Raw genomic sequence first — 19,901 nt, 5'->3', positions numbered from 1 at the left:
TTTGGGATGAAAATTAATTTGTTGTTGATTTACCAACAAAATTATCATTCTTCCCCAAATTTTGCCTACCCAGATTCAGGGACGAAATGTTTTTTGTTGCCAAATTTAGGACAAAAAATAATTTTGTCCCAAAAAGTTTGCGATAAATTTTTTTTGTTGCAAAATAAGCAACAAATTTGGCGACAAATCGAAACTTCATTGCTAAATTTGGCAACAAAATCTAAGATTCATTATAGTATTTTTGCGACGAATTTCATTTTTGATGCAAAATTTACGATGAATTTGGTGACAAAAAGATAATTCATCCCAGAATTTGTCCTAAATTTGGAGACGACAATTTTGGGATGAAAATTTTTTGTACTAGAATTCATTCTAAATTTTTTTTATAAATTCGTCCTAAAATGTGTCCCAAATTAGAATTTTTTTTTTGTAGTAAAGTGAAACAACCAACATTTTACCATATGGATTCTTGTTCCTTACTGCTCAAGGGGTAATTGAAATATTAACTATTGTTAATGGTGATTTCATAACCTCTCGGATAGCAATGGTCGACCATTGATAGTCGATGACTATCATTAACCCTTGGGCATTGAATGACCTTTATTCAACGTTCAATACAAATGAGGAATGATGCTCTTATATAAAGAGACCATGGTCTTGAATAGAACAGAGAACGTAGAAGTGAAAGTTATAGCAAATAAGAGAATCTCCATCCACCTTCATTCCCCAAATCTTCTCTCCGTCATGCATTTTTTCTCATTGATGTACCCATGATAACAATCAGGTACTTTCTCAATTCACCACGAACAACTAGTGTTTGGTTGTGTACATAGTTCTGTCATTGTATTTGTTGAATCGAGTAATTCGCTAGAGAGGGGGTGAATAACGATTTAGAAATTCGAGTAGAAAATCGAGTACGCAGCGAAAATAGAGAATTGAAAACAGAACAATGCTAACACAAGTAATTTTTTACTTGGTTCGGAGCCTTGGTCGACTTCTACTCCAATGGTCGCACTCGTCGAGTGCTTTCGTTGGGTAATCCACTAACAATTCAAAAAAGTTCTTACACAGTGAAAGTACAGGAATGCTAAAAAGAATTAAGTACCGACAATATTTAAAAAAAACAGCGCATTGTTGGAGAAGCTTCAACATCGCAAGAGCACAACACGACAGAGCAAACGTTGGATGGCATTGTAATGAATTGTTCTTTGCTCCAGGATGCATCCTCCTTATATAGGAGGCTCCGGACTCCCGGATCCCTTCCGGGCGCCTGGAGTGTGACGTAGCCCAGCCAACCATAGAGCTCCACGTGGTGACGCACAATAGGGATAAAGTTTGCATTCCGGGCGCCTGGATCCCTTCTGAGCGCCCGGACCTCCATTTTCCAGCTACTTGCACGAAAACGTTAGTCCGAGGTGGAACACAAATTATACAACCCTGCAAAACAAAGTGTTAGCATAATTTATATAAGGAACAAGTAGTAATTAGATTCCGTCTCACCGAGACCGGAATCTAGTCAAGATCTCAACTTAGAGTTCTGAAATGGTTCTAAGTTGGATTGGCGCCTAAGTTCCCTTCCCGGGAACGCGTCCTTGTTGGTGCTACTCGGAATTCCATTCTATTTTCTCTGTACAAAATTGTTTACAAACACAGAACTTTTCCTAGCAACCCATGTGTTTTTCAGAAGTTAAACTTGGATCGCAAATGAAACTTAACATTATTAATCCAAGTTCAACCCATGTGTTCATCAGAAGTTAAACCATATTACAGAAGTTTATTAAATATGTATTTCAAGGATTGACTTTCAGGCCGTTAGCGAGACACTCGGCCTTCTTATGTATGGGACCATCCACGACTTCCTAGTCGAAGCCTTTCAAAAAAATTGAATACTTAAACTCCTTAAGGTAAACCTCCTCTCTATCGACACTTTGGCTTATTCTTTCTTTTCCGCTGTGCTTACTCGCCTTCAAACGTTTTTCGATATTCACCTCCTCTCTATCGATTCTTCACGATCCAACAATACAAGATATCATGTTCTAATTAAATGATACAACGAAGCAAATTAGATATTTGACATTAAATGTTTGAAGTTTACTAGTGAATATGTATTCAGTTTGAGAAGTACAATCATTTTATGAAAATATTCTAAGTAAATCGTAATAACCAGATCCACGATGGAACATGAGTTTGTAGATTTTGATAACTATAGTGAAGAAATTGAATGACTACGAAAATTTTTAGAAGATGTTTCGAGATGACTGAAACCAGTGTTGATAATTTGCATACATTACTATAGTTAATCAACAATTAGTTGATCATAGAGACATCTGTATAATAGTAAGTCTAGACATATATGTCATAGATATAAGACTATTAGACAACTACTCTTAATGAGAATTATCACTGTTGACTATGCGAAGTCAAACGATAACCTAGCAGATCCATTAATAAAACGTCAGTTGCAAGTTCATCGTAAAAGATGGACTTAATACTGATGAAAAATGTTGGTGTAAAGGAAACTCAACCTATGTAGATTGGAGGTTCGAATAATTAAGTTCAAAGAGACAACCTAACTATACCGACAAAATTTCTCGCTATGGGGGAATGACCCAATAGATTATTCAAGGATGGAGGTTAAGAACACACAAATTTTAATGATCTAGTAGAGTAATGTGAAATACTCTTAAGAGATCACTTATGTGAGAAATAAGTAGGATCACTTCGAAAAAAATTGGAGGCACAATTCTTAAAACTTCTTACAAAACCAGGTATGTTCATGGCCAAGAACAAATATACTCATGAGAACTGAGTTGTATCAAGAAGTGTTTTGGGTGATATATGTCAATGCTTACATAGACATCAGAATAATTCAAGGACATCATATTTACTGTCAGCTAGTAAATAAACAAGTCTTCATAAGGTAATGTGTGGTTTTTCGGGCTGCGAAAACCGCTTTTTCGCGTTGCGGAAACCCCAAAACTCCCTAGCGAACGGATCCGTGCGAAGAGTATAGAACAAAAATTTTACATGTACGAGTTTACTAACTAGATCTACTCTTAGATCTATATGTTTAGAAAATTACCCTTGATGCGTGCCCTTTTCGAATCCCGCTCGTCCAAGGAAGTGTCGGATCTCAAGATTGTCAACGTAGACAATCCTCTAGAAGTATCTGTTGGAGTGTATACTGAAAAGCCTAAGCTTTGTAAACATTCATTATGAATAAAGAATCACATTTGGTCAAATTGTCTACATTTAGTTGTAGTTGTTCAATTAATTTATATTGTAGATAACATAGTATGTGGTGTCACATGCAGAAGATAATGTTATCAGTACCTTATAAATTATAAACAGTAGCTCACGACCAAAATGGAAAGGAACAAACCATTAGAAGGTCGTAGTGTAATTAGGTATTAGTTTATCTTGACTATATAATTATACTAGTACACTCAGAGTGTATTGAGTAGGACCATTTGAGGTCATTTCTTTTATACTGACTTTATAAAGAAACAAAGACCTCAGTTATTATGGAAGTGTGTGCTCTTAATCCTAATATAATAACAAGCACATATATTTGATATTTATTTCTTTAATTTATCAATGGGTGAGATTTAGTTCGATGAATTAATAAACCCGATAAGTTGGGAAATGATATCACTTATAGTGTGTGTTGTTGATTATAGAAGGAAACTGTGTCCTAGAGATACTAGGTTGATAATGTCCTCAAGAGGAGCTCATAAGGATTGTCATGTTAAACCCTGCAGGTGGACTTAGTCCGACATGACGATAAGGTTGAGTGGTACTACTCTTGGATTAAGATATTAATTAAATGAGTTGTCAGTAACTCACTTAATTAGTGGACATTCGATATCTTAAACACAGGGAGACTAACACACTCATAATAAGAAGGAGCCCAAAAATGTAATTTGGGATTGGTGCGGTAGTTCAATAATAGTTCTTTAGTGGAATGAATTATTATTGATAAAATTAAGTTGTGTGTTCGGGGCGAACACGGGATGCTTAATTTTATCGGGAGACCAAAATCAATTCCTCCTCTCGGTCCCTATCGTAGCCTCTTATTTATAAAGTACTATACCCACCTATACCCACCTTCTACACCCACCAATAGGGGGCCGGCCAAGCTAGCTTGGGAACCTAGCTAGGGCCGGCCTAGGTATAAAATTAGGTAGCCGGCCCTAGCTTGAACCCAAGCTAGTGGGGGCCGGCCAAATTAATTAAAAAAGAAATTTAATTTTAATTTTTATTATGTGGAAGATATAATTTATTAAAGAGAATTAAAATTAAAATATCTCTCTTGTAAAAGATCTACAATAGATTAAAGAAAGAGATTAGATCTCTTTCCTTATTTGTAGATTGGTGAGATATTTTATTTTCTCTTTAAAAATTATTCACATGTTGTAAAATTAAAATTATAGAAATTTCCTTTTTATCAACCATGAAGAGATTTTGAAGAGAAATTTTATTTTTTAAAATTTCCGGAAACAAATTAGGAAGTTTTAATTGTTGATTAAAACTTGTCCAATTTGATTTCATTGATGTGGCCGGCCATAAGATTTCAATTGGGGAAATTTTATTTTATTTTATTTCAATTAAATCATGTCAAGGAAATTGAGAAAAATTTATTGTAATTAAATTTCCTAATTTGCCTAGGCCAAGAAATATAAAAGAAGGGGAGAGTGTGCCTTCATTGATACAACCTCTATTATTTCTCTCCATCTTTTGTTCCTTGGTGTGGCCGGCCATCATCCTCTCCCTCTCTTCCTCTTGTGGTGGCCGAACCTCTCTCTCCCCTTGGAGCTCTTGCGGTGGTCGGATACTACTTGGAGAAGAAGAAGAAGAAGGAGAGAAAGCTTGCATCTCTTGGAGCTTGGTTGGTGTTTTGTTCTTCATCCTTGGTAAAGCTTCTTTGTGGCCGAACCTAGCTAGGAGGAGAAGAAGGTGGTTGGTGGTTTTTCATCTCGGAACACCGTTGCCCACACCATGTCCGAGGTTAGAAGAGGAATACGGTAGAAGATCATGAGATCTTTCTAGAAGGTATAACTAGTAATTTTCCCTTTCCGCATCATGCTAGTTATTTATGGAAATAATACCAAATACAAGAGGCTTACGTTCTAGTATTTCGAATATGTTTTTCGAAGTTGTGTTCTTTTGTTTTGTTTTTTTTCCCTTGTGATTTGATTGTTCTTTTCGGTTAACCTAAAGTTATTTTAAGAAATTAAATATTAGCTTTCTATAAAAGGTTTTGTCTAGTCGGTGGTGGTTGCTCCCATATCCAAGAAGGCCGTGTGCCTCGCCACGTCAGTACTGGGAACCAATTATGAAAATTAATATTTAATGGAATTAATAACTTATGGTGATTTAGGTCGAACGTGTTAAGTTCCGCAGGAGACCCAAGTCAAAACCTAAAAGAACAAATAGATTAAGTTTTGGATCAAACATGTTAAGTTCCGCAGGCGATCCAAAATTTAATTTAAAAGAACACGTGGTAGCTAGGAAAAGGTTCAGACCTTTGTACAAAATTTTGTACAGTGGAACCTCTAGGTTTTCCGAGTAGCAACCAATAGTATCCACACGAACAAGATGTGTTCTCTAACACACAAGGATGGAGAAGAGAACACCATAAGTGTGCTAGCACTTCTTGATGCTCTCGGATGGGATTGGAAGAAGAAGAAAGGAAAAAAAGAGAACACACTCCTCTAAAATTCTCTATGTGACTTTCACTAACCTCTCTTCTTAGATTAGACTCACTCTCCTTTCTTCTCCCTTACTTGAAACCCACGACCAAGAGAAGAGAATGAGCAAAAAGAGAGCTTGAGGAAGAAGATGATGTGAATGTGAGTGAATGAAAAATTCATTCTCATTCAAAACCAAAAAGGTAACCCCCATTCTCATTAAATGTGGTCATTAAAGAGAATAGATTTGTAACCCCCATGAGGTGGCACCCTTTGATGATGTGGCACATCATCATTAGTCCTCCTAATGCCAAATCACTAATGATGCGGCAAATAGTCAAGTCAAACTTGACTCTTCCTGTTCCTCTCAAGTCAAGTCAAACTTGACTTAATCTCTCTCATGGTTGATTTAATCCAACCATTTAATTCAAGCCAATTTAATATAATGAATCTAATTCATTTAACTAAATTGGTTCAATGAGTCATAATCTAAATTAGACTCATTGAACACATGAATAAACTTGAGTCCAACTCAATTAGCCCAATTTGAATTACTCTTAATCCAATTTGGTTCATCACATGAACCTAATCCTTTTGGTTCATCATATGAACCTAATCTCCATCCACTTGTTCTTTGTGTGTGACCCAATAGGTTCTTGTAACGTTGGTAATGTTTCTAAACTCCTTTAGAAACATAAGCAATGAGCGACATCGAGCAATACATCATTGCTATCCAAGTTACAAGAATGTTGAGATCTAACATCACCTTGTGACTACTAATTGTGACTTCTCACAATATATGACAAGTGTCCTTCTATCCTAGACATTTAGATTGATCAATGTGAGACATAGACCGTGTCATCCTCTGATCAATCTAAATCCTGAACTCCAAGTAGACTCACTAAATCAAATGAGCTCAATATCTCATATTGACTCATTTGGGCATGACCATGCACTTCGTGATCTCACTCTATCAAGAATATCGATGTCTCTCCTGTCATATAGGAGGAATAGATCTCATCTACATCACTCACATCCCTCCGCATAATTTGTTACATACCCAGTAATCGCCTTTATAGTCCACCCAGTTACGGGTGACGTTTGACGACACCAAAGTACATAACTTCTTATGTAGGGAACTATGGTGACTTCAGGTCTAAGGACTAGTAGTCATACTAATAGCCACATGAGAAAGTATATGACACTCATATAACAATCTATGATACTTTTTCATGGCGGATCATTCAGTATACATTCTCTAATGCATACCCATGTGTCAACTTGATATCTCTATATCCATGACTTGTGAGATCAAGTCATCGAGTTGACCTACATGCTAGTCTTATTGCATTAACATTGTCCCTGAATGTTAATACTCGACTAGGAATGATTAAGAGTAGTGTTCCCTATATCATCTCACTATCGATTCAACCAATCGATTGATATAGGTAAGAACCTTCTACTCAAGGACGTTATTATACTTAGGGGGCGTTTGGTTCTTTCCTAGGAATAGGAATTGGAATGGGAATCATTGTATTGTGGAATGGGAATGAGTATGAGTATGGATATCACTTTTAAAAGCAATGTTTGGTTAGTTGTATATCTTCTATCGGAATAAATCAAAGTTTCCTTTTTTACCCTTAAAGGAAAATAAGAGAAAAAATTAGATGTGAGAGAAAGATGAATGTGAGAGAAAAATATGATGAGAGAGAAAGTATTATGAGAGAGAAAGTGTGATAAGAAAGAATGAAGAGAGAGAAAGTGTGATGAGAGAAAATGAAAAAAAAAAGTGTGATTGGAGAGAGCATGATGAGAGAAAATATGATGTGAGAGAAAGTATGATAAGAGACGATGAAGAGAGAGAAAATATAGTGAGAAAAAATGAGGAGAGAGGGTGTCATGAGAGAGATTGAGGAGAGAGAAAGTATGGTAAGAGAAAAAGAGAACATTGAATATAATGGGAGAGATTGAGGAGAGAGAAAGTATGATGAGAGAGAAAGTATGTTGAGAAAAAAGGAGTAAGTGTGATAAGAGAGATTGAGGAGAGTAAGTATGATGAGAGATAAAGTATGATAAGAGAGAAAGTGTGTTGAAGAAAAAAGGAGGAAGTGTGATAAGAGAGATTGAGGATAGAGAGAGTATGATGAGAGAGAAAGTGTGATGAAAAAAAGAGACTGTGATGGGAGAGATTGAGGAGAGAGAAAGTGTGATGAGAGAGAAAGTGTGATGAGGAAAAAAGGAAGGAAGAGAGTGCGATGGAAGAGTTTAAGGAGAGAGAAAGTGTGATGAGAGAGAACGTATGATGAGAGAGAGAAAGTGTACTAAGAAAAAAAGAGAAAAGAGAGTGTAATAGGAGAGATTAAGGAGAGAGAAAGTGTGTGATAAAATGATGAGAGAGAAACTTTGATGAAAGAGAAAATATAAGGAGAGATAAGTGATATGAAAGAAAAAATAAATAAATATATTTTGATATTTGATATTAATGGAGAAAATTTTAGTTTTAAGTCAAGGGTATTTTTGGAATAAGGGAATATTTTGATTGATGAAAATAGGGTAATGGCTCATTGAAGGGGAGGTACATGAGAATGAGTTATTACCCAATTTCAATGATTCATTCCCTTATTTGTATTCCTATTCCTATAATCCAAACATTAACAATGGGAATCAATGATTCTCATTTTCATTCCCCACTCCTATTACCCTAAACCAAACACCCCCTTAGTTTATTTTGCACCAATACAAGTAAGTATAATAACCAAATGCCTTTATTTATATAGAATATGATACAATAAGTCCAAAATACAATCATTAAATGATTGACTCTAGGGCTCTAGCTAACATAATGTTCAAAAGATAAAACCCACATGTCTTATACAGGACTCAACTATTGAATGTTATCATATACTCTATTTCTATTCATGTGGGGGAATGCTAGAAATGTGAATGGAAACTAAGAGGTAAAAGGAGACTCCTGTAGGATTGAAAAGAATTTAAATATCTCTACAATGGTATGATATTGTCCACTTTGGGCCTAAGCCCTTATGATTTTGCTCTTGGGCTCTATCCAAAAGGCCTCAAGTCAATAGAGATATCTTTTCTCTTATAAACCCATGATCTTTTCCCATGTGTTTTCAATGTGGGACTATGTTTGCAACCTTACAACCCCAACAATCCCCCCTCAAACAAAGGACCACAAACTTCTCACGTTCGATCCTCGACCCACCAGGTCTTCCTGCCTCTCGGTCCACCCGACCTACTAGGACTTCCTTACCTAGCCGCAACTAGAACTTCCTGCTTGGTGTATGGTCCTCTTGATCCAAACATAGGAGCCCCCACTTTCTTTGTTCGAGGTCAATATTGTACCTACATGGCTCAATCAGACCATAACTCTTGTGCACAGTCGACGGTTAAACCTTTTGGCAGTCCGGGCTCTGATACCAATTGTAGGATTAAAAAGAATTTAAATATCTCCATAATGGTATGATATTATCCAGTTTGAGCCTAAGCCCTTATGGTTTTGCTCTTGGGCTCTACCCAAAAGACCTTAAGTCAATGGAGATATCTTTTCTCTTATAAACCTATGATCTTTTCCCATGTGTTTTCAATGTGGGACTATATTTGCAACTTTACAACCCAACAACTCCTTTGTGTCTGAATTTAGTCTCACATTAGGAGTTTCCTAACATTATTATTGATTTATATTATTGTGCATGCATGTATTATTGGGATATGCATGATGCGGGTGCGTGCTAGAATACGTTTCGTAAACATATGCAGTAGAAAATAAAATAATAATAATTTCTAATTATTACATCACACACACTACACACATACAAGGATACAACATGTCAAATATGATCATATAATTAAAATTTTACGGGAAGTAAATTTACGCTAGGTATAACTTACGAATGACATGTAACGAGAAGGACATCAACTGTAGCGGTGTTGTTGAACCTCGCCTCTATTCGTATCCACGCCGAGCTCCTTAAGACAACTCCTTGAGTGCAAGTCTCTCCTTCGGAAGTTACTAACCACGAGTGAAGAAGAGAAGCACACAAGGGAAAGTTTTTCTCCCTTGTGGTGGTCACGACAAGAAGAGGGAGAACCCTCTTGTTGGCGACGGGAGAGAGAGGAGAGGGAGAGGAGGATTGGATTTCTAAAAGCCAATCAACCAAATAATGAAACTTGTATCTAATTCTCTCCTAATTACATTTATATATAATCTTCTTTAATGAGTTGGATTAGAAAGTTCAAATGTAATCTATTATCTCTTAATAAAAAATTAGCTCATTAACATCTTAATTTAGTTCACAACTAAATCAAGTTGGTTCATGATTAATTTATGATTAAACCAGATATGGTTCAACTCTAGTATAAGAGATGTAGCACATCCGCGCTTCCATTATGACAAATATTTTTATATTTGTTTTATGTATGGTCCAACCAAACATTTATCTCTTGATCTAAGAATCCTATTCTTTAACTTGTTTTACATTTTTTAGAGACTGGTTAGTATGTGCTGATATTCAGTAAATAATTTTAAGACAATCAAACATATAATATGCACTCAAATAGTGAATCTAGTGTTGGTGTAGTGGGGTCGGCAAGAAGGGGTTGAATTGCCTGAAAAATAAAGTATACCCTCCTCAAGTCTTTCAACTCAAAAATGCAACACTAATAAAATAAAAAGCAGAAATAAAAGAGGAGACAGAATTTTGACTTGGTTACAACCAAGACGGTTGTTAATCCAAGGCGGTCGAACAACTCTACTAGAATATCTCCTTTACTATAGGCGAAGAAGCCTTCTTTACACACTTAGAATGCTCAGAGGTTGCTAGGAACTTAATATAGAGTTGAATGCTTGATTGATTTTCATTTCCTAGCTCCAGGGGCCTTTATATATAGCTCTTGGAAAGTCTATCTCGAGGGTCCAAGGTGCCTCCAACAGGGGTTCAAGGCGCCTCCAATAGTTTGATCGGATAAAACTTTATTCGAATCCAAACGACAACTTTGGCTGGGTCTGAGGCACCTCAAACAACCTTGGAGGTGCCTTGGACTGGTCTAAGGCGCCTTCAAGGTGATGGAGGCGCCTCGGACTCGTCTGAGGCACCTCGGACTGCATTGTATAAATACTACATGGTATAAATAGTTTCCAGCTTCCGAAGCTCCGATGGCTTGGGTGATTTCGGCCATCCGAAATAGGGTTCACTCGAACCCAATTTCCGGTCTTCTCCTTGAGTAAGCTTCCGACCTGGCTTCTCGTCTATTGAACGTGCGCGCACGTTCTTCTCGTCCACCGGTGTACTCTTCCGCAGCTCTTTCGTCCTTCGGACGCATCGAGCCCGTCGTCTCCCTTCTCGTGCCATCCTTCTCACTAGCTACGTCTTCCGCTCGACTTCTTACGGTCATAAGTTCCTGCACACTTAGACACAGGGATCAAATAATAAACAGGACTTAACCTAGCTTGGTTGATCACATCAAAACACCCACGGGGTCCAACATCTAGATTTTGTAAAAATCGTAAGACGATTGTCTTAGGACATCCCTCAAAATCTAACATGTATGATATGAACAAATAAATGGGGAGAGACTCTCTCATGCGTGAGTGTGCAAGGAGTGTAAATCTTGGGTCTGGATTACACTGACCAAGTTGACTCATGTGTGAGCTTGACCTGCGTATGCCGAATGCTAGATCGATCGGGATCAAATTTGTCCAAGTAGAAGATCCAACATCCCATATAGTAATAGTCAATCATTGATGGCTCACAACTATCACTAAGCCTTGGACATTGAATGATCTCTACTCGACATTCAATGTAGATGAATGATGATGCTCATATATAAAGAGAACATGGTCTTAAGCATAATAGAGAATTCAGAAGCGAAAGGTATAACAAATAAGAGAATCTCCATCCACATTTGTTCTACAAATCTTCTTTCAGTCGTGTATTTAGCACATTTTTTTGGAAAGATTGTGGAACATTAATTGTGTGCAGCTTCGTTTGGCCCTTGACGTAGATCCTGAGCCCATATGAGATGGATACTGAGCTCACACATACTTCCATTTTAGAAATCATTCGTCTACCTTTATAAAAGTAAATTGTCAGCATTACTGATGTTAAGTATTCATTGCTTTCAGCGAAAGTAACTTAAACACTACCGATGCCGATTGCCACTGTTAACAAATGCATCTTTCTTCATCAAAATGGATGCGTCATCGTCCCATTAGCAGCGACATAAAGTCACACATTCGGTGCGACAGACAATTCTCAATCAGTCTTTTTTTAATATATATAATCTTTTTTTTTAAAAAAAACAAGAGGTTTCAAAAATCACGCCGTTACAATCACGGAGTCCATCCATATGCTGTCGAAGGGGTGCGCCCACTTGGCCGTCACGGGTTTTTAATCCCCGCCCTAGAACACTCACATCCTCTAATTAATTATCCAATCATTTAATTTCTGTTTAAATGCTCCAATTCCCTTTGGCCTCCTCATTATTTCCTTGTTTTAAGGTGCGACTTGACTCTCACCGGACATGGACGCCATCACCTTTCTTTCTCCCCTCAATAAATTACGCCGTTGGATCGGCCGATTAGGACCGAGTCTCCTCTCCATCCCTTTCCTACTACAACTTTTTTTTTTTTTTAATTTATTTTTTAATTTGTGGTAAAGCAATAAACAATCGATTCCACCGCCACGTGATTGCGCGTTCGCCTACTCCGAGCGTGGCCGTGGCGGCCTTGAATTCGCCCACCTAGATTATCAAATTCAGTTTTAAGTCGATTTCGACCGGGTGGGGCCCGCCTCCGCTCCACTAGATCGAGTGCCGTTTATCGATTCATTAAAAAAATCCAAACGGAGCCGGTCGCTCCGCGTTGCCCAGTCGTTGGGGAGCCAATCACTGCGCCCGGACGGGTTGGACCGGGTCGGCGTCACGTTGACTGTTGCGTTGTCCCGTCTTAAAAAACAATTGAAGGCCTGTCGACGGAGTTCGAGAAAATGCTGAAATCGAGCCGGGTTCATCCGGTCCGTCGGTTTGAACCAATCCGTAATTGGAGCTGAATTAGACCGGATAAAAAGGAATCTCTATCGTCTCTCTCATCCTCACGTCGGGAAACGGGAAACGGGAAACGGGAAACGGGAAACGGGAAACGGGAAACGGGAAACGGGAAACGGGAAACGGGAAACGGGAAACGGGAAACGTCGTCGTATTGGCGCTGCGATTTCCACGGCTCTTCGGCTTATAAAAAGGAGAGCCGCCGCCGCTGTCCGAGATGGTCCATGGTCGCGCCATAGATCTTCTCCCCTGCGTTCAAGCGGAGAAAAGGTGCATCTCTGAGGCTTTGGTCGAAGGCTCTTTGGTGTTTTGTTTTGTAGATGCGGTGGTCGTCGCGGATGGACTTCCTTAGCCCTGCTGGAGTGGCTTGACCTCGCGGTGGTTGCCTGTAAGTTTTTTCCTCCGATTTATCTCGGCTTCTGGGTGCCAAGGCCGGCATCAGATTCCAGTTCGTGTTTTGCTCTGCTGGTGTGGTTGTTTTTTCTCTTCATTTGCTTTGGGTCTGTGCTCCTGGATTAACTGATACGAGGTTTCAGTATCAAGAAAGCTCGTTAGGTGAGGAAAGTTAGGATTGTGTATTGATTTGTAAGGGGAGATTGAGATTTTTGGCCGGCGAAGAAAACAATCGGTTGGTTCTGCACTAAGAGGATGCCTTTTTGAAGGGAAAAGATATCACAGCGGAGAACTGAAGATCCCTGTTAAGGAGAGGGAAATAGGGGATTCCCCATCTCCAGTTTTGTCTTAATACCTTGTCAAGCAAACGCTTTGGTTCAGCGAGCAGTGGGAGTTCTTTGAACTTTGGGCCTTCGAGGAATTTCTGCTTTTCCTCCCTGAAAGATGAGCTGCATCGATAATTGTAGAGACGGTAAAATTGATGAAGAGGAGTTCCGGCGCCCATGTGGGAACAGAGTGGCGGATGACTCTCTTACTCTGGGCCGGCACGCTTTTGGGAAAAATGGTACTTATCCGTCTTCACAGCTTGATATCGATGAGAAGCTATTGATTGATCCAAAATTACTTTATATCGGAGCCAAGATTGGAGAGGGAGCGCATGGAAAAGTCTATGAGGGGAAGTAAGTTCAAGAAACTAATTGGATCATTTTTTATTACCTTGTTTTATTCCTTTTGCTGGTAGAATAGGTCGAACCTTTTTTCTGGATATTTATTTGCCAGTTGAACCATGCCAGAATTAGCTTTTGAAGTTTGAATGGTGTGTGTATTTTTTTCTCTATGACTGTTGTCTGGAAACATAAGTATATGGTTCTGAAAGTTTGTGCATTCATCTATACTGATTAAGTAGTAAAGCTACTGTTTCATTGAACTTTTTTTCAGCAGCCTAGAAAATAGGTATAATATATGTTTTCCCCCTTATTTAATACTTATTGAAAGTAAGGCTCTTTTTTAATTTTTTTATAATGTAAAGATGTGATAGGCACTCTCCATCCCTATCATTTTGAGACATTAGATTGGCGTCTTCCTTATATAGTACTATTTTAAAAAGTGAGGTTGATTTTAATTTATTCAAAAAGAAGTTCTAATAGGAACACAAAATTCTCCATCCATATCTTTTCACTAGTTAGATTTTTGTATCAAATATGTTTTTTTCTCACTGCATGTTTTTATTTCCTCTTAAATTTCCGTAGATTAAACAAAGAGTGAAAACTAGCTAACACTCTCTGAATCAGAATATGAAGGAGAAAGTGTTTCACAATTTACTACAACACCATTTTATTTTTCCGTTATTTTTTTGTTGGTCAAATGTAGCTTAGTGGTATTGGTTGAGGCTTTTCATCCTATGATCATAGGATGAATGCAAAACATTATGTGAATGCAAACCTAGAACGGTGGAGGAAAAGTTCACCACTGGTTGGTACATCAGAATGACTGGATTGCCAGACGGACAAGATATGATGCAGTAGTCATATTTGCAAAGATAACTCATAAATTGGAAATTATTTGATTTAGTATGAATTTTTCTTCAGCATCTTTCCAATAGTTATTCATTTAAGGATCTTGGGCCTGTTTCAACTGAACTTCTTTCTTTGTTGTTCATAAGTAGAACTTAAAAAATAGACTTTCTAACTAACATAATATTCATTGTGTAAGTTTACCATCCAAGTCTATTTTTTTAAAATGGGTTTCTGTGCCAAGTAAAATGGTATGATCCCTGCACTGATAAGTGGACACATATACTTACAATTGACGTACAGTTCAGAGGACAGATGCCTATCGGCCATCAGTATTATTGTACCTTATTCCGTTCAAAAGCTCTTTTATATGCATTATGGTTGCATTTGTACTGATTTGTTGTATTGATTCTTAATCAGGTACCACGATCAAATTGTTGCTATCAAGGTTCTCAATAGTGGTAGCATTCCTGAGGAGAAGGTGACTCTTCAGGCTCGCTTTATTCGAGAAATAAATATGATGTCGAGGGTTCAGCATGATAATCTTGTAAAGGTTTGTTTTCTGATTGTGTTTAGTTGTTCATGTTATGTCCCGTATAGTTTCAACTTTCAGAGAGTGTTTTATTGAATGTGAAAGTTACCTTAACACTCAAGTTTAGATTCTAGCTTTCTAATTTGTTTTTCAACATTATGACAAGTATTCTTTCTTTCGTCAAGTTTGTTGGTGCCTGCAAGGATCCCTTTATGGTGATTGCCACAGAGCTTCTTCCGGGAATGTCATTGAAGAAATATTTGAGCAGCATGCGCCCCAAACAACTAGATACTCATACAGCAATAAGCTTTGCACTTGATATTGCTCGTGCGATGGACTGCTTACATGCTAATGGAATTATACACAGAGACTTGAAACCTGGTTCGTATTTGCCTTTTTTCTTTTAAAATTTTGCATTAGGATCTGCATCATTCAAGATCTTGGTTGCAACTTGCACAATTTATCTACAACCATAAAACAAATAACTGTAACAAAATTATTAGTCTTCGAGATTTGTATTGAGACGTCTTTGAGAGAAAACAACTTATTTACTTTTTTTTTTCTTGTTCCTTTTGGATATCTATCAGCAGTCCTATAATTCAATCAAACCATTTATGTGTATATACATACACCTTATCTGATATATCAATGCAGAGTTTTATATATTATATTGCTGTTGCTTGAGCTATTCCTATCTAAAATACTAGCATAGTGGCTCATAAATCTGCATGGCATCGTATCTCCGCTCGAAAGTAAATGATGTTGGTGACCATAGTAGTAAACTACATTGGCTGTGCTTTCTCTCTGCTGCTTGAGATACATGTTTGTTTAGAAAAACAAGAATGATTTAATCCGAACCATGAACCAACTCTCTGTTAGTTCAAATCATATGGTAAACATGAGGCGATTAATTGCAGACTATTTGTAGGGATACAGGATCAAAAGCTATGCCATTTTTCAGAATTGTATGTGCAAGTATTTTGCTGTTGTGTTTTGAAATGTTTAAGTTGGATAATATAGCGTGCCTCTCATTGATTTTGTTCCTTTATAATTATTTAAATAATGTCATAATAGTTGAAGATAACGTGCAGATAATCTGTTGCTTACTGCAAATCAGAAGAATGTGAAGCTTATTGATTTTGGACTTGCAAGAGAAGAAACAGTTACTGAGATGATGACAGCTGAAACTGGGACTTATAGATGGATGGCTCCTGAGGTGATACATCTCGATTCAGTTAGTAGTTATACTGAAACATTAAATGGTATTCTATTATACAGTAGAGCCTTGCTTTGTATAATCTAGAATCTACCATCCATTCATGTTTCACTTTTATGCAAAATCTTTTTTACTTTATTTTAGGTTAGGGCGTTTGTCTGTATTAAACGTAATCACCCACAATTCTACATGTTTCATCATGAGACAGAATGGAGGGAACATATAGGGGGAAAAAAACTAGAATGGGAAGGGATTATGTTCATCTAATGGTAGGCCCAGTAGCAAGACAAAACATTTTAAAGTTTGTTCTTCTCTATGCTCATTGTTGACCCTGCAACTCTATTTACTTTGGTGTTTTCTTTTTCAATTGCTTTATCCTGAGACCTCATCCCTGCAGTCTTCTAGTCATTTCTTTAAACCAGCTCACTTGTGTAATGCAGTTATATAGTACTGTGACTTTGCGTCGCGGTGAGAAGAAGCACTACACCAACAAGGTTGATGTGTACAGCTTTGGCATTGTCTTATGGGAGTTGTTGACCAACCGAATGCCTTTTGAAGGCATGTCTAACTTGCAGGCTGCATATGCTGCAGCTTTTAAGGTTAGCTTCTTTCAACATTTGAATTCATTGTAATCTTACTGTCCATTTGTTTAGCCTTCTTGCTTCCTAATCAGTTTTTTCATGATATAGTATTTTGCTTTATCAAAGTGAAAGAATAGTTAGCTAAATTAGTCCTTGTAGAATTAAACTTTGAGCTATTGATGAACTAGTGAAATACCATCTCAATTGAACATGCATCAATCTGACACTTTCTAGGCGATTATCGATTTGCCAAGGATGGAGATAATGTTTTCACTTTTAGTTTTGGTTTGTTAATTACCATCGTTTTGTAGTAAAAGCTACTCGGTAGTCGATAATACAAGCACAATTCTCTACAACATTGAAACATTTCCAGTGTCTGGTAACTGGAATTGACTAAACTTGTAGATCATGATCATAGTAACAAGAGAAAATTTTCTCACTGAATACCTCAAAAATTATCGTCACACAGCTTATTGCCTCTTTGATCCGATGCAGCAAATGCGACCGCCACTACCGGACGATGCTCCGCCAGAGCTGGTGTTCATAGTGCAATCCTGCTGGGTGGAGGATCCCAACACGCGGCCCAGCTTCAGCCAGATTATTAGGATGCTGAACGCCTTCCTTTACACTCTCCCACCACCGCCGTCATCAGAACCAGAACCGGAGACCAGTTTTCCATCAGCGATGAGCACAAGGGGCGCCATCACGGCGACGTCTGCACGCAGAGGCGGCAAGTTATCTGCTCTCCGTAAGCTCTTTGCTGCAAAGAAGGAAAGCAGCAGAAGTGCATAAGCAATCAATAGAGATTAGTGGTTTTCTAGAAGTCCAGCAAAAGGACTGATGAATTATAGACAACATGTATTACAGCAGAAATCATGCTCTTTTTGGCAAATGTAAGAAAAACTAGTCAAGTCCAATATTTATAGCTAATCTGATATTCTAACTCACACCTCTGTTCTAATAATAGTGAATCTACTTTACTTTTCCGTGTTGATCCTCGGTGGATTGACGAGAATGTTAGGACGAGCGTATTCATCTTTTGACATCGTAAATCTACTTTACTGACCGGGAGTTATACTTATCAAGGTTTTACAAAAGTTTTTGGTAGGCCACCAAGATTGATCTCATATGGTCTATAACTATTGCAGCTCAAGATTATTATTTAGTAATTTAATTTAAGGAATAAATTGAGATTACGTGGATAGTAAATAAAAAAATATTCTTATTTTTCTCTCTTGTTTTTTAATAAAAACTTTCTAAATTCTATTGGACAGGTTTTGAGCAATTTCAATAATAATTTCCTTCCCAAGTAAACGTACAGTTTTCGGGTTTGCCTTCACAGTTCACACGTTTCCTTGCTTTTCGCTATTTAATTTTGTCCGCTTCCAATTCCGTCGCGACTTTCTCCTTCCCTCCTCGCTCTCCCGCGAAGCGCCTGACCCGATCTCCCTGCGTCTCCGCCGGCGATCTCTAGCCGCCTTGCGCCCATCGCCGACTCTTCCCCGCTTCGATCGGTGTGGTGTGCTTACTCTCTTCTTTTTTATCTTGTACTGTTTCGAGGAGTTCTCGGGAGGCGTTGAGGATGTCAAAGGTTAGGGTTCGTTTTCGATCTCGTCGCTGTTCTTCAAAAATGTTCCTTTTGTTTTTCCTTCTTCGATCAAATTTGCAACTTTTTGGTTTTATCGGGATTTCTCCTTTTGCCGTTCCGGCCAGGGCGGTTCTTTCTCCTGGTGTTCTGGAGGTGAAGGACTTTGTTGTTAGCAAGAGATTGTATGGCTGATGACCGGTGTTGAAGCGATCTCCGTTGTTGCCTTGGTGTTGAAAACTGCCTTAGGGCTGGCCCGGAAGTAGGGAGCAGAAGCGCATTCCTCCCTGTTCACGTTATGCTAATGGATTCTGAAGCTCTCAAAGCTCGCTCCTTTGAGAAAATTGGAGCTTCTCAATCAGATGAAATGGAGATTATCGAGATGGGGTCTTTAATTAAGGTGGGGGAAGTGGCCAACACTGGGCGGGAAGTTTGCGATGATTACTGCACCCAAGGTTGTGATGGTGCAGTCGCTGAATTCATTGATGGAATGGAAGTTTGTCCTGCAACCCCTTCTTCTGAAAGGGACAGTATGGATCTTTCATGTTCTGATCAATCCGAGGAACGCGAGGCCATTTCCCTTGCCCGAACCCCGTTAAAAAGCATATTTGATCCATTTGCTCCTGCGCCGGAAGAACTAGTCGTTGCTCCCGTGAAGAGAACTCTGAAGAGTATGCAAATTCCTCATTTGAGGAAGCTGAAGCTTTATGATTGTGGCGATTACACTCAAATAGAATGCCATGCTCCTGAAGAAGACCAGCTTTCGGAGTTACTTTGTCAATCATTCTTTGAACTAATTGTTTCAAGACAGTTGCAGGAGATACCTGCACGCAAGTTGTTGGATCAAGATCAACAGGAACATTCTAAATATGCTAATACACCACTGTCATTATGTTTACTCACAGGAATTGCGGAAACATGCCCGCCTGCCCCGAAGAGAGAACCAGCAGAATCAACAAAATTAGATCCTGGAGTATGCCGGCAGCTCGACTTCCTTGACAACATGGCTGGATAACAGAGCTTTGTATAATATCACAAACTTATTTAATAGTTAGTGTTCATAATCCTAGCTACATAGATAAGCTGTGCTCTATCCTGTTCAGGCTGATGCAGGGTTTAATAGCGTCTAGAACATTTTGAGTTGTGGATTGCTCATGCTTGCTCAATCAACCTGTTTTGTCTAGCCCTGTTGGTTGTATCTTTGATATTGATATTAGGAAAGTTATTAGATAGCTACATGATTTTAGTCAGTCTGGAAGGGCATGTATTCTTATTGCTAAATTAGCTAAAGGTGGTATCATTATGTTTTCTTCCGAGTTTCTTTTGGT

At 38.2% G+C, this 19,901-nt stretch overlaps 1 protein-coding gene across 1 annotated transcript; it reads left to right on the top strand.

Moving 5' to 3' along the window:
* Positions 1-12,947: 12,947 nt before the first annotated feature.
* LOC122000674 (serine/threonine-protein kinase STY13-like) lies at positions 12,948-17,935 on the top strand. Its single transcript, XM_042555089.1, has 6 exons — positions 12,948-13,825; positions 15,080-15,212; positions 15,377-15,572; positions 16,283-16,407; positions 16,848-17,006; positions 17,484-17,935. Exons 1-6 carry the CDS (start codon positions 13,590-13,592, stop codon positions 17,778-17,780), a joined length of 1,146 nt encoding a protein of 381 aa, XP_042411023.1. The 5' UTR covers positions 12,948-13,589; the 3' UTR covers positions 17,781-17,935.
* Positions 17,936-19,901: the final 1,966 nt, after the last annotated feature.

The sequence above is a fragment of the Zingiber officinale genome, chromosome 7A, assembly GCF_018446385.1.
Source record: "Zingiber officinale cultivar Zhangliang chromosome 7A, Zo_v1.1, whole genome shotgun sequence".
NCBI classification, from domain to species: Eukaryota; Viridiplantae; Streptophyta; class Magnoliopsida; order Zingiberales; family Zingiberaceae; genus Zingiber; species Zingiber officinale.
The sequence above is the reverse complement of the archived record's forward strand: the minus strand, read 5'-3'. Positions and strand labels throughout refer to the sequence as shown.

Bases quoted from the DNA above. Each gene is read 5' to 3' on its own strand.
- LOC122000674 (XM_042555089.1), top strand. From the start codon at position 13,590: ATGAGCTGCATCGATAATTGTAGAGACGGTAAAATTGATGAAGAGGAG. The intron at 15,573-16,282 runs GTTCGTATTTGC...GATAACGTGCAG, and splicing joins ACACAGAGACTTGAAACCTG to ATAATCTGTTGCTTACTGCA. The intron at 17,007-17,483 runs GTTAGCTTCTTT...GATCCGATGCAG, and splicing joins CATATGCTGCAGCTTTTAAG to CAAATGCGACCGCCACTACC.